This window comes from Amphiprion ocellaris, chromosome 10 (assembly GCF_022539595.1).
Source record: "Amphiprion ocellaris isolate individual 3 ecotype Okinawa chromosome 10, ASM2253959v1, whole genome shotgun sequence".
NCBI classification, from domain to species: Eukaryota; Metazoa; Chordata; class Actinopteri; family Pomacentridae; genus Amphiprion; species Amphiprion ocellaris.
Window position 1 is genome coordinate 14,953,662 of NC_072775.1, and position 12,840 is coordinate 14,966,501.

General features: G+C 41.8%; 1 protein-coding gene across 4 annotated transcripts in view; it reads right to left on the reverse strand.

Moving 5' to 3' along the window:
* Positions 1 to 209: 209 nt before the first annotated feature.
* camsap2b (calmodulin regulated spectrin-associated protein family, member 2b) overlaps positions 210 to 12,840 on the reverse strand; it is a 44,622-nt gene continuing 31,991 nt past the window's right edge. For 2 of the 4 annotated variants that reach the window (XM_023268889.3, XM_023268888.3), the window contains 14 exons: positions 11,673 to 11,742; positions 11,275 to 11,556; positions 10,337 to 11,063; positions 10,093 to 10,239; positions 9,776 to 10,004; positions 8,265 to 8,448; positions 7,454 to 8,171; positions 6,228 to 6,364; positions 5,085 to 5,299; positions 4,899 to 4,998; positions 4,421 to 4,486; positions 3,677 to 3,792; positions 2,316 to 2,434; positions 210 to 2,209 (listed from right to left, as the gene is read on the reverse strand). In XM_023268889.3, coding sequence (XP_023124657.2) covers positions 1,913 to 2,209; positions 2,316 to 2,434; positions 3,677 to 3,792; positions 4,421 to 4,486; positions 4,899 to 4,998; positions 5,085 to 5,299; positions 6,228 to 6,364; positions 7,454 to 8,171; positions 8,265 to 8,448; positions 9,776 to 10,004; positions 10,093 to 10,239; positions 10,337 to 11,063; positions 11,275 to 11,556; positions 11,673 to 11,742 — 3,407 coding nt within the window. In that variant the 3' untranslated portion in view covers positions 210 to 1,912. The remainder of the gene's footprint in view (positions 2,210 to 2,315; positions 2,435 to 3,676; positions 3,793 to 4,420; positions 4,487 to 4,898; positions 4,999 to 5,084; positions 5,300 to 6,227; positions 6,365 to 7,453; positions 8,172 to 8,264; positions 8,449 to 9,775; positions 10,005 to 10,092; positions 10,240 to 10,336; positions 11,064 to 11,274; positions 11,557 to 11,672; positions 11,743 to 12,840) is intronic. The other 2 variants (XM_023268891.3, XM_023268890.3) reach the window with 1 other exon arrangement.

Consider the following 12,840-nt stretch of genomic DNA (forward strand, 5'->3'; position numbering starts at 1 on the left):
TTGATATTGAGCAATATAAATACATTTAATTTGACATCTTGAATAGGGTATGATGATGATTATGGGTTTTGGATATTTATGTGCCTGCTATTTATTTCGCTCCAAAAACAGAAAGACAAGCTGATTTCATGTCAACTAGCATTATTATCAATTTAAAAGAAAGCACAATGATTCAATAAAGACACTGGTGTGAAATGAGACAAAGCGAGTACTATTGATAGCTGGCATTTTAATAAAGCTCAAAGGAATAGAAAAACAACAAAAATCCATGAAGAGTCGAGCATATTTTGTTAATTGAAAAGAAAATGAATTCAAGTTGAAAAAAATACTATGATTTTCTCAGCATACTTACTGCATGTCACACAATACCACACTAAAGCCTCGATAAGACCTCATACACGTCGCCTCCTCAGCTACACTGTGACTCAACACACTTCCTTCAACAGCTGTACTGCTTCATTAGTACTTGCTTCCAACAGGTAAATGTTGTTACAAAAAATACTTCTATATGCCAAAATATATCTGTACAGTGTCAACACATATTGAAGGAATGCATGATAATAAAAAAAAGAAGTAACCGTAATGTAAAAGTAAAGTAATAAGCATGACACTCCTGAAGTGGGAACATCTTTGATCAGACTGGACAACAGTAGACAGGGTCTTTAAGTGCTAGCATAGGTGAATTCATTTTATTTACAATTGTGGACTACTTTGAAGGTAACCCCGATCTAATAGCTCAGACGATAACCACATTAAAGAGACATTTTCAGTATTTGTTAGTTCTAACTGCAACATGGTCAATAGTGATTATTTAACTTACTCTTAAATTGCACAGACTGATGACACAGTGTGGGATTTCCATCTACTACTCATGATAGTCTTATCGGTGATACTGTTGAGTGATCACACTTTTTGCATCTGCAGCACGATAAAAAGGCCCCAAAAACGACAACATACTGATACACGTACATGATAAATTATAAAAGCTACTCAAAGCTACTACAAGCTGACTTGTTTGTTTTGAATGGAACTGCCATTATATACAAACTAATTTTAACTTATATACGCATAGTATATTATGTTTCTCTGAATAAAATCTAAGACGCTTTTTAAAATATCTTCAAAGCATTATCAAAATGAAATAAATTAAGAGTCTATTGCAGGTGCTTTCCAGAATTGTTCGATGTTCCTCCGTATGCTCAATAATCTCATCATTTTACACTTTTGGAAAGTAATTGCAATCACCAGCTGAGGTATTTTCCTCACTCTTCTTGGCACTTCACTATACACACATACACAAACTTGAACTGTTTATAAGTTTTTCAGTCATATGTTAAAAAAACGACAACAACCCCCCCCCCAGAAATTCATGCCTATATGGCGCAAAACCCTCATCAAAAATGCTGCCTCTGACCACAGACAGGTCGCCCTTTAAATGACCGTAAAGGTGGCGTAAGCTGATCTCAGATCTGTGAGTACACACAACAAACAGACTCAACAGGCGCTGACAAAATGACACTAACACTCACAGAGCATCCATATGACACAAAACAAGCATAAGGCCACACATGATCAACTTAGAGAAACCAAACTGCCTCTGTCAAAGGCGTGACATTCAGTGCTTCAGTGGTTCAACTAGGTAAGGCATTGGTTCGCCTATTATTTTCTTCTCTTTTTTTGGCACATGAGAACATAGATACACATGCTGACGAGTCCACACTTGTGCCTCATTTTAGCAGTCCAGAGGGACACAGCCAGCTCTGTATTTGTAACAATAACATCTGTGTGTTCTACATTCCAGTTGTGATTTTCAACAGTGGAAACGTGTGTCCCTTTTAATGAAAAATTAAAATCCACAAATTCTTCTGTGTGTCCAATGAAGCGTGTCCAAACGTTGCCCGACCATCTGGCACTACTTGGGGTGTTTTTTGGGCATCCCCTGCTTCTTGGTCTGCCACAGATGGCTGGCGATGGTGATGGCGTCCACGCTAGCGGACATGGTTTTGGCTGGGATCTGGCTGAACTGCTTCCTATCTGAGTTGTACTTGTACAGGGCATCGATCATCTTATTTGTGATGCTCTTTGGGCCGATGCCGGCCAGTTTGGTGATCTCCTCGGTCTCGGGGCAGTAGGCGTAAACGGACCTGAACTGGCATCCGGCATCACGGAACAACACAAGGAAGTTATTGGCTTCGGATTTCTCCATTTCCTGCAGCAGAAAAGCAGAAATTAAAAAAATAAAATAAAATCAATCAGTGCATTGTGTTCTTTTATTAAGAGTAATATATTTATAGACCCAAGGACACAAAACATACATCAAGTATCTTGTTTTTCTGTCCTTCGTTGACTTTGCCAGCCAGGCAGCAGTGAGCCAGAGCATTCTGGATGATGTGCTTGTTGGACTTGGCGCTGGGCTCCTTGTACAGTTTGGGTCCTGTGGGAAGAAAATACAAGCATGAGACTGCAAAATCGATTTACTCATTCTCTACTCCCTATGTAGGGCTACTACAAAGTGAACTATGTAGGAGGCTCCTCAGCAAAAGTAACACTTTCAGATACTACTGTTGGTCCTATTAATTAGTAGTGGTAATGTAGTGAACCTGCGATTTTCTGATAAATTTATGACATGCTAAGATAAGATAAGATAAGCTTTATTCACCGTTACAGCAGCTCAAAAGACAGGGGTATAAGGGCAGTTTAAGATCATATTATATCAGGGTGTCCCAAAAAAATTGACATCATTTGAGATGTCCATATCGGAGTGACTCCATGGTCAGGAGAAATGATACTTAATAGGATTTATTTTGGACATAAAATGTTTTATTTTACAAATATCAAATAAAAAATTCTGGGGGATGGTAATTTTTATTAAATCTGCTTCCCTGTTGGCGCTTGTTTCTGAAATTTTCTAACAAATTCACGTTGCCCCATTCACATTTGACTGAGTTTGGTCTTCAATACACAGAATGCCTTTTCTGTTGCAGTAAACGGCATGTCTATTCCTGAAAGCAGAAAAATAAAAATGATTACACTTTTTTGAGCAAAAAGAGCAAACAAATTTTAAACAAATTATTAGGTGATGAAATTATGTCAAATTGTTTGGGACACGCTGTACATAGTACAAAAATCGCAGAGAAACATTATATACAAAAGATGAGACTGCTAATGTGTTTTCTAAAAGTAATAAATGAAAATAGTTTTCTTCTTCATGTTGTGATACATCAAGCTGCATCCATTTATTATTTTCAAGTTTAATATTTTCACATAACTCATCGATTTGTCTCGTTCTTGTTGTCATTTCGGCAAACTACACATACAGAGAACGTAGACTAAGTAGAAAATACATCCTAATAAAATAACAATAGCCAGAAATCTGTGGAAATGCCACCAATCCTGAACTGGCTCCTTCGTCCATCTGCCCGTCAGTCTGCCATTCTCCTTCTACATAATACATGATTGCACATATCACTGTACACTACTTTTCACCGCGTACTGTGGAATACTTTGAGTGCAGTATATAGGGTGTAAAAATTGTGACTTAAGATTCAGACAGCACAACAAAATAGCGAACACACTGTATAGTGCACTATATAGTGAGTAGTGACGGATTTCTGACGCTGCCAGTGGCTATGTAAATGTCTATGATTTATGTACTGTGTGTTTTCTCTGCGTCTACCTGTGTACTCAGTGTTGGAGGGAGTGGATGACGTGGTCGAATCATTTTCCCAATCCTTCTCTCCGTTACGACTACCAGCCGAAGGACAAGAAGAGAAACCTTCTGCGGAGTCTGGCCTGGAGACGACGAAATACCAAACAAGAAATGACGCGCACAAACATTACAACAACCACATGACGGCAGACGCAACGTGTACGAGGTATTAACACATAAAACGACAAATTACACATACAGACATGCACACAGAGAGATGTGGTGAAACAAGGTCAGACGCTGTGACACGATTCTCCAAACCCGGCCTGTTGTCTCGTATTACATCATATTGTAATACTCCGACGGAGCTGCGCAGCGAGGGTCAGAAAAGGCATGTTCAGCCAAGCAAAGCAAAGCCTCGGTGCTGTCTGTATGGATGCTGTGAGAGATGAACTCCAGTGCTTATGAAGGAAACAGCAAATACAGCGGTGAAGCACAGAGCAGCCAGCATAGAGGAGAGAGCGAACAACAGCCTGAGAGCAATACTGCAAGAGACAGGAGGAGGAAAGAGAGGCGGAAACAGCTCAGCCACGCAAGTCTCACCAACCTTAATGCAGAAGCAAAAACAGCAGCGATGGAATAAGTTCAACTATTTGTCAGCTGACTTTTAGGTGTTTGTCTGTTTCTGAAGGAATGTCTAATGAAATGAAAGCTACACCAAAGCTACGGTGCATCAGCAGAAAGCCACATCTACAGTGCTTCCTTACTAACCTTCCCTTTCTTTCTTTGGGGGAGCTTAAATAAAACGGGATATGGGCAGAAGCTAGTTTGTTGCCTCTGAGGGGTGCATGCGAAACACAGGGAAAAAGAAGAGAGGGGATAAAAAAAGAGTCAAGCTGTAGAGTGCAGACCTCACAGGTCTCCACGAATCATAGAGTCATAGGTTCAGAACAAAACCTCATCAACAAACATCCCATCGAGTGAAAATGCAGCTGGCTTTATGATGCGTTCAGGGAAATAGGGGATGGAAGTTGTGATATTTTCAAAGTTGAACTGGTGAGAACACAAACCGATTAATAAGCTGCATTTGAAACTGAGATGTGTTATTATTTGTTAAAGTAAGTTAGCACGATTTAATTGATATAGACAGCTGCTGACAGATATCTGCTTTTCTTCACCTTACATTTGTGATTCAAGGACAAAACAAGAGATTTTTAACTTCAGCCTGCAGGCAGAGTGTGACTCCTACCTGCTGTTCTTCCTGTTATCTGCCTGGTCTCTGTAGTTGTCGGCCAGATTGAGAGACGCCAGAGAAACACTGGACACAGAGAATCCTCGAGGACGCACCCCTGCACCACAACAGCACACAGCATGGCTCAGTGTGTGTTCCACACTCACAGTGTGTGTTTGTGCGTGTGGTTAGCGTGGGGCTCACCTGTGTTCCTCACAGGTGGAGTAGACGACTCCATGACGTCCCTGTGGATGGACTTTGGCCGTGGCTTCTTCTTGAGACTTCCAGATCGAGGCTTGATGACTTCGTCCATGTCCTCCATCAGTTTAAGCTGCTTCCTCCTCATATATTCATTCTTGATGTATTCCCTCCTCGCCTTCTCGTCATCCTTCTTCTGCTGGTCCTCCTCTGCTTTCAACCTAAAGACGGGGGCCAGGGTCAGATTATTGTGTGATTGCAGCTTCAAAAGGTACAATATGTGTATTAACACTTGGAACCCAAAACCCACCAGCAGGTTTGAATGGCATGTTATCGTACAAAACGTTGCCAAAACTACACAATTTATTACAGCTACAAACTATAAAAACAGAAAGGACTGTCATATATTCAGCTTTCCAATGGTTTCTTTAACATGCCATTAAATTTGTCGCATTTCCTAAAGTCTCGGTGGAGTTATGTGACGATCGCGTTGGTTTGTCTGTCTGTTTGTCTCTCTGTTAGCAACATTACTCAAAAACGGATTAACAGATTTGGGTGAAATTTTGAGGGAAGGTCAGAAATGACACAAGGATTAATTGATTATATTTAGGCAGTGATATGGCTTATTATCTGGATCCCAATTTTTTTTTTAAAGATTTCAGCCATTGAAATTGATACACCAATTGATCAGCCTTGGCGCAGTACTGTGTTCTCTGACTGCTTTTCTACTTCTAATAGTCACATTTGAAAATTCACTGAAAAGAAATCAATGACACTAAGCCGGTTCTGTGAATAAATAAAATATTTTGTGTTCTTTGACACGAATGAGAAGCTATCAGTGACTCAGCTGCATCTGAGAGTTATGTGTGCAAAAATAGTGAGACTTGTGCATGGTGTGTGAGTGTGTGCATGGGAACAAATTAACAATGTAAGTAGTAAAATATCATTTCTTTTCCACTTTTGGTAACAATTGGGGCACCAGAAAGATGATGTAAACGTCTCTGTTCCATAGAAGTGCAGGACTTTATATTGTGGTCAGAAATGATCCCACTGTGAGTAAAAAGGTGACAGGAGCAGAAAAGGTGCTCACAAACTGCATGAGGTTCAGACAGCTAATGCCAAATCCATAAACAGGGATACTGTACATACCGGGCAGCTTCCCTCTTGTGTTCCTGGTCCAGCTCCTGTTGTTGCTTCCTCTCCTGAGCCTCCTTCTCTCTCCGCAGCCTCTTCTCCAGCAGAGCTGCTTTCTTTGCTGCCATGTCCTCTTCCCCTTTCACATCATCCTAGTTTTGATGGACAAGAACACACAAACACACACTGGAACTAAGACTATGCAGAAGAAACACTTAGTCTACACTTTTACTGCCTCCATGACAAGCTGGCAGCCATATTATTTGATGATTTTGAATGTTTACTCAGTAGATGGTATACTGGTTTAATGTGGCATTTAGTACCTTCCACCTCCTGGTGTAAGTCTATAATCACAGTGCACTGAACTACCATGAGTTTGGTTTCTGGCTATTTTTTTGGCCCAGATTCACCCATATGAGCTCTGATGAGTTCACGGCTCAACAGGCTCAACACTGCACATGTTGTTCCAGGCTCACACTGTGTGAGATTGTTTCTGTTGCAACTCCCTGCATATAGTGTCACAAGACTATAGGCTGGGCTTTTAATGAGAAGGTATTGAAATGTGCATCAGTTGTGGTTACTGCAGTGGTTCCAAACCTCAGGAAATGGGTCAGCAGTGTGAATAATGTGACATCAAAGAAGAATAACCCTTTTTCACAGCAGACATTCTGACCCAATGAATGTAGGTAACTGCTAACAACGTTATGTGTTTCATTGCAATAACTGTTGGTAACAAGGCATTGGGAACACTTTTTTCTGTAAAGTTAAAAAACATTTCCAATATTGTTAAAAACAGGAAGATTTCAGCCTGTGTTTCCACAAAAAAGTTACTACAAGCTGTGTGCAGGTAAAAATATTGATTACAATGATTAATTTGTCAGTCAACTACCCTTAACAGTTTTCTGTCCCAAAATGTGACATCTTTAGGGCCTGATTTGCCCAATCAATAGTCTGAAAGCCAAACACATTAAGAAAAATTAGACATTTGTCAAATTTCAGAATAAAGTCTCTCCCTGTTTGAAACATTTGTTTGAAAAGTGACTCAAACAAACAAAAATCGAGTTCCTGATTGAGTTTCTGAATACTGACTGATTGCTTCTGTCCACCTTAAAAGAAGAAGAAGTAAACTTTATAATCAACTCCTGGTGTGTTTGTCCAGCTTTAGTGCAGACTTCATGTAATGCTACTGATAATATTTAGGGAAACACTCTAAATATTCAGTTTCTGTAGCTCAAACTCACCTTAAAGAAGAATCCACAGCACATCTTCTGGTCTTCTCCGTAAATGTCTCCACCTGTTTCTCCCTCCCCTCCTGCTACCTCCTGACCTCGTCCATCTGGAGGCTTCAGCCCAGACAGAGGCACCTCCACCAGGTCTCTCCTGTCCTGGTTGTCTTCCTTCACCCGGCTGCCTGCGGCTCCTTGGATCTCAGACACCGGCTGACACAACACCTCCAACGTCCTTGATTGTTTGACTTCTCCCTTCACCTCTGTCTCTCTCCTCTCCTCTTCATCTTCCTTCTCTTTGGCTGCTTCTTTAGTCGGAGGCTGAGGAGTGCCAGCATTCTTCTTCTCCACTGCCACTTCTTTGTTCTTAGTGTTTTCCTTGTTGTCCTTTGTGTCTTGGTCCATGGTTTCTACAGTGCCGGCGTCGTGGCCCAAGTAGGCAAAGGAACTGAGCTGGGTTTGGCTGGGAGTGAAGCGCCTCAGTCTGGGCAGGCTGTCCACTGAAGTGGGGGTGTTGAGCATCCGACTGAAGGGGGTGACCTTCAGATCATTTGGACGTGGTGTCCGGGGTGTTCTGGCGTGGAAGGAGGCTGGTCGTCGCTTAATGCCAGCAGGGGAACGATTGGGAGCGCGAGGAGAACCAGAAGAAGACAGGATGGGGGATAAGGACCCCACGGAGCCTCGGCCCGATCCCCGGCCTGTTACGCTGCTGCTACGCAACTCACGGAGCTGCCTGTGTGACAGAACACCCACAAATACATACATACGTTCACGGGATGATGAAAATTTTCTAATGGCCTCATTAGGTAGAAGAGTGAAGTGATACCTGTGAGGAGACGGAGCAGGAGGCGGTATGACCCAGGCTTGCTGATGCTGCTCTCTCATGGCCATGATCTTCTCCTGCTGCTGAGCCAAACGCTGCATCTCCGTCTGCAGGAAACCCAGCGACGTGTTCAGCCTCTCGATGGAGCGAGTGTATTCTGCAAGGTCGATCTCTCCGGGGGCTACACCTGCATCACCACAAACATAAACAAGTTGGTTATTCAATTACTGTGAGCACAATCATTTACAAAGGCTACAAGCACAGTGGAATGTAAACTCTGAAAAAGTCTCTGTTGTGGGTTTTCTTATTGTGTGGCTCAGTGCTGAAACAGGTACTGGATTAGTTTGTGGTTATTTCCTAAGCCCTGGGCTGCAGAGTGAGACTGACCTTTGAGCATTTCCTACATGGAAATTAAATGACTGAGCAATGAAAACTGAATAATACAAACATTAAAAAAAACACTGCACTTTTCCATTGTTACTGCTGTTACACACCCAAACATGAGCAATAACAATGTTAGCTTTTTAACTAAAGTATTCCTAGAAATATGATGTAGGCAGATTATTCATAGTGAAGCATCAGTGTGTCATGTTACAGTTGTGGCTGCTGCAGGTGGAGCTAATTCATAGGTAAACCTGAGGGGTCATCAGATGACTAATGGGAGAGAGAAGAAGAAAAAACAACTTGTGACATACAAATCTGTTTTCAGTTTTTGAACATTTTCCCTTGATTTTTTCTATTGTTTTTATTTAAATGAAACTATGTGAGAAGTGTAGACAGATAAATCACTGTTTAGTGGAGCTGTTTACAACTCAGAGACATCTGAAATGTGACCACAACTACTCACTGCTTTTTGTAAGACAGCAACAAAAAAAAAATGGTTGGAAAACAATGGTTTAACCTTTAACAATGTTTTCTAAAGACTTGCTGTACTAGTCATTGTGAAAAATCTTCATTTCAAAGGTCATTAAAGTTGTTGGATAAATGTAGAGAAGAAAGTACAATATTTTCTTCTGAAATTTAGTGGAGTGTAAGTTTAAGGTAGCATAAAACAGAAATAGGTAAGTACAAGAACTTCGAAATTCTGCAGTACACTACTTGAATAAATGTACTTAGTTACTTTCTACCAGTCGGTTTCCTTCCCTGTTACAGGTTCTGTAAGTTTATATTTAGGTACATAGATGCTTTAAGTCAAACAAACACGCAAAACTAATGAACTAATACTCCAGTGTAGCAGGGCTCATGTTTTCTACATTTATTTTATCAGTGTAACGTGTTAGCATCCAAACATTTGTTAAACACAAAGTGCAGGTGAAGCTGTATTAAAAAAATGCAGAGAACTAACAATCAGTTTCTATTGCAGGACAGATAAAAAATTAAATATCAAGATGCAATGTTGGACTCTGCCAAATAATAACAGGGATATTTTACAATTTTCTGAAATTTTAGATATAAAATAATGACTTGATGAGAAAACAGTGCTGTTACATTTGAGCTGTGTTATGATTACTCACCTCCACCATCTTCACAGGGGGTTTTGGGAGCTGCTCCGTCTGGCTTGCACCTCTCCGCCCGCTCCATGCTGCTCTGGCTGTTGTCCTTTGAGGAGGTGAGAGGTTCTGGTGAGGGCGTCTCGGCTCCTGAGCTGGGGCTGACGGGGGCCGTCACGCCTTTCCTTCTCACTACATTGAGAAAGGCAGTCCTTCCCATTCTCTGGCGATGCCGAGTAAAAGCTGCTTCCACCTGAGAAATGTGAAGAGAGAAACACGATGTTTACACTCATATTTGAAGCTGCACTACTGGGCACCTCTCCTGCTGCACGGCTGTTTACCTTCTTCTTTTGGGCTTCGATGGCTCTACGTTTCTCCTCCAGCTTCATCCTCAGCTGAATCATCTCTGAGGCGATGAGGGTGGAGGGGTCTCTGGGTGAAGTAGTTATTGGAGAGGGCGATGTGATTGGCAGGGGAGGTGTAGAGATCTAGAAAAAAAAACAAGCGTAAGGAACATAGACATAAATTCAAACTGCATTTCTGCCTCTGCAACATAAGAAAAGTGACACAGAATAACCCACAAACCTGAGAAGGACTGTTTCTTGCTGGGTGTGTGTATGGCACATTGAGATCTGAACTCTCTGGTGTGGTTCCTCCGCTGCTCCTTCCCTCTAACTTCCTGAACTTCTGCTCAGCGAAGCTCGTCATCCGCACCAAACCACCTGCAGACCCACCGGAGGATGAAGCCGGACTCATTGTGTGTGATCTGGGGATTGTGGGTGCAGAGCTGGGGCAGGGGCTGCTTCTGTCAGCTCCATCTCCCCTTTCACCCCCAGGGTTAGTATCTGCGACCCCTTTGTGTCCTCCTTCCCTGCTTTTCTCCCTCTCCGGCCTGTCAGGCAGAGGACACGACCGGGTCATGGCCTCACAGTCTGGGTCTATATCTGAATAGTCTCTCAGGGAGGAGGAGTCCTCATCAAGGCTCTGGATGTCATCAGTACGCACATGGATGCCCGTGTCCACTTCATCCGTGGATACAGAGTTGGGGTCATGGTCATTCAGCCGTGCCTTAGCCGAGCCCAGGTCGTCTCCTTGACCTTGGGCCCCTGGAGGGTCGGAAGGTTCTGCACCGTGGAGAAAGAAGCCATTGTCTCCGTCCCCGACACCCAGGCTAGCGTGGGGCCTTTCAGTGTCGTGGATAATCTTCAGAGCCTCCTCGATGCTTGGAGGGGTCGTAGGGCTGATGTGACCAGTGTGGTTGCCATGGTGATGGCTGGGGCTGTTGCTGTCTGGTAGGACTCCATTAGAGTACCTAAGAAGAGATCCAAGTAAATCAATGGACAGTAGGAAGAAGTTTTACTGTGTTCGTTGGTCACCCCAAAGATGTCATGCTCCCAGTTTCACCACCACAGTACAATGAATTAAAGCTTTCTTATATTCAGTTGTATAAATAATGTTTACACTTATGTTACTTAGACTAATCAGCTCACATTGGCTATTACTGACACATCTGTCTGCAGTACCTGCTTTGGTTCTTGACTGAGAATGTGTTGTTCCTTCCCAACGGTTTGTGGGAGGTGAAGTCCTCGTCCTCCTCTGGTATGTGTCTGCTCTGCCCATTTACACTGACAGGCATGAGGGAGACGTGGCGTTTAATGCCTCCTCGGGATGCATAGTGAATTTTGAACCCAAGACCGTCGCTGCTGGCTGAGCGGGTCATACCGCGGAGAGACGGAGCCTCACAGGACGGCAAGGTCGGGTCTCCGTCCAGAGGAATCTCAAAGGAGATTCCCCGAGAGGAGGACCTGAAGAAGGAAGAGGGAAGGAAATGTTTTGTTTAATAGGGAAATGACAAACCACTTAAGAAATGTAGGTCAATGAAGGCATGTTCTAGCAGAGCTGATAGATTTCATGTACTCACTGTTTTTCTTTGGGCCATGTCCCGACGCAGCCATCTACGTAGGACATGGAGGTAGATCTCTTCATTACACCTGTTAGAGATGTAAAGTGGCTTCTTTAAGTCTTTCATGTGGTGTATGAAATACTGTATAACAAACAAACAAGTGGAACGTTTGGTGGAGGAAGAGGAGAACTTAGGTATTTACATACAGTAGAACTACTGGATCTACTGTGTGTAAATATACAGAGCTTTGATTGTCCATACTAGTCTGTAGAGCTGATCTTTCAGCTACTAATGGCAGGTGAGATATTTCTTAAATAATTTAGATTCTATAATTGAATTGTAATGGATAAAAATTTAATTATAGCGCTGAACAATTATTTATGAGCATCAGAGCTGTTGTATTTCTACAAACCAGTCACTAGGTGGCCTCTGGATTCAATACAAAAACTTCCACTGTTTATGTTTCACAGCCAAGTAGCCACTTTAAGAAATGGTTATTTAAAGGGATATTGCACATTTTATCATGTAAAAAGTGTGTTAAACACGATTGTGTTATGATTTGCAAGAAAAATTCATCTATATAACCTTCTGAACCCTGAAAAACCACCGGTGGGTTTGACTGGTCTGGTAAATAACCAAAGTGATATCACCTTTTCCAGAAAGAAACAGAAAGAATTGTTGGATTTTCCACTTTTTAACGGTCCTTGAACTACTCATCTTTGATTTGCTGTTCTGCTGGTAAAATTAACCAAATCTAAACTGGACATTGTGATATTTCATAGAAATTAATTCAACTAAAAAGAAAAAAAACATGGCAACTGTCTTTTGTCACATTCTGCCACATTGTGCATTGATTTCTAAGTAAATATTTACTGTTAGTTCTAATGAACACTGTTCTGCTCATCTGACAGATCATAAAACACAGTGGCATGGTATAACAAAACAATGGAAGGGTGATGCAGACAAACGTCATATTTAACTGACATGGCTTTAAAACAACAGCTGTTAGGTGATAATGTATTTTTTTGCACATTTTATGAAGTATTGGTACCACCTGTAAGCACATGAAAAAATACTATGCATGCTGATTCTGTGTTTTGTTGTCAAATAATCAAAGAAATTCAAATATGATTTATGATATTATAACTGTGTCACACTAAAGTCTGTCTCTTTACTTCCAGCCATG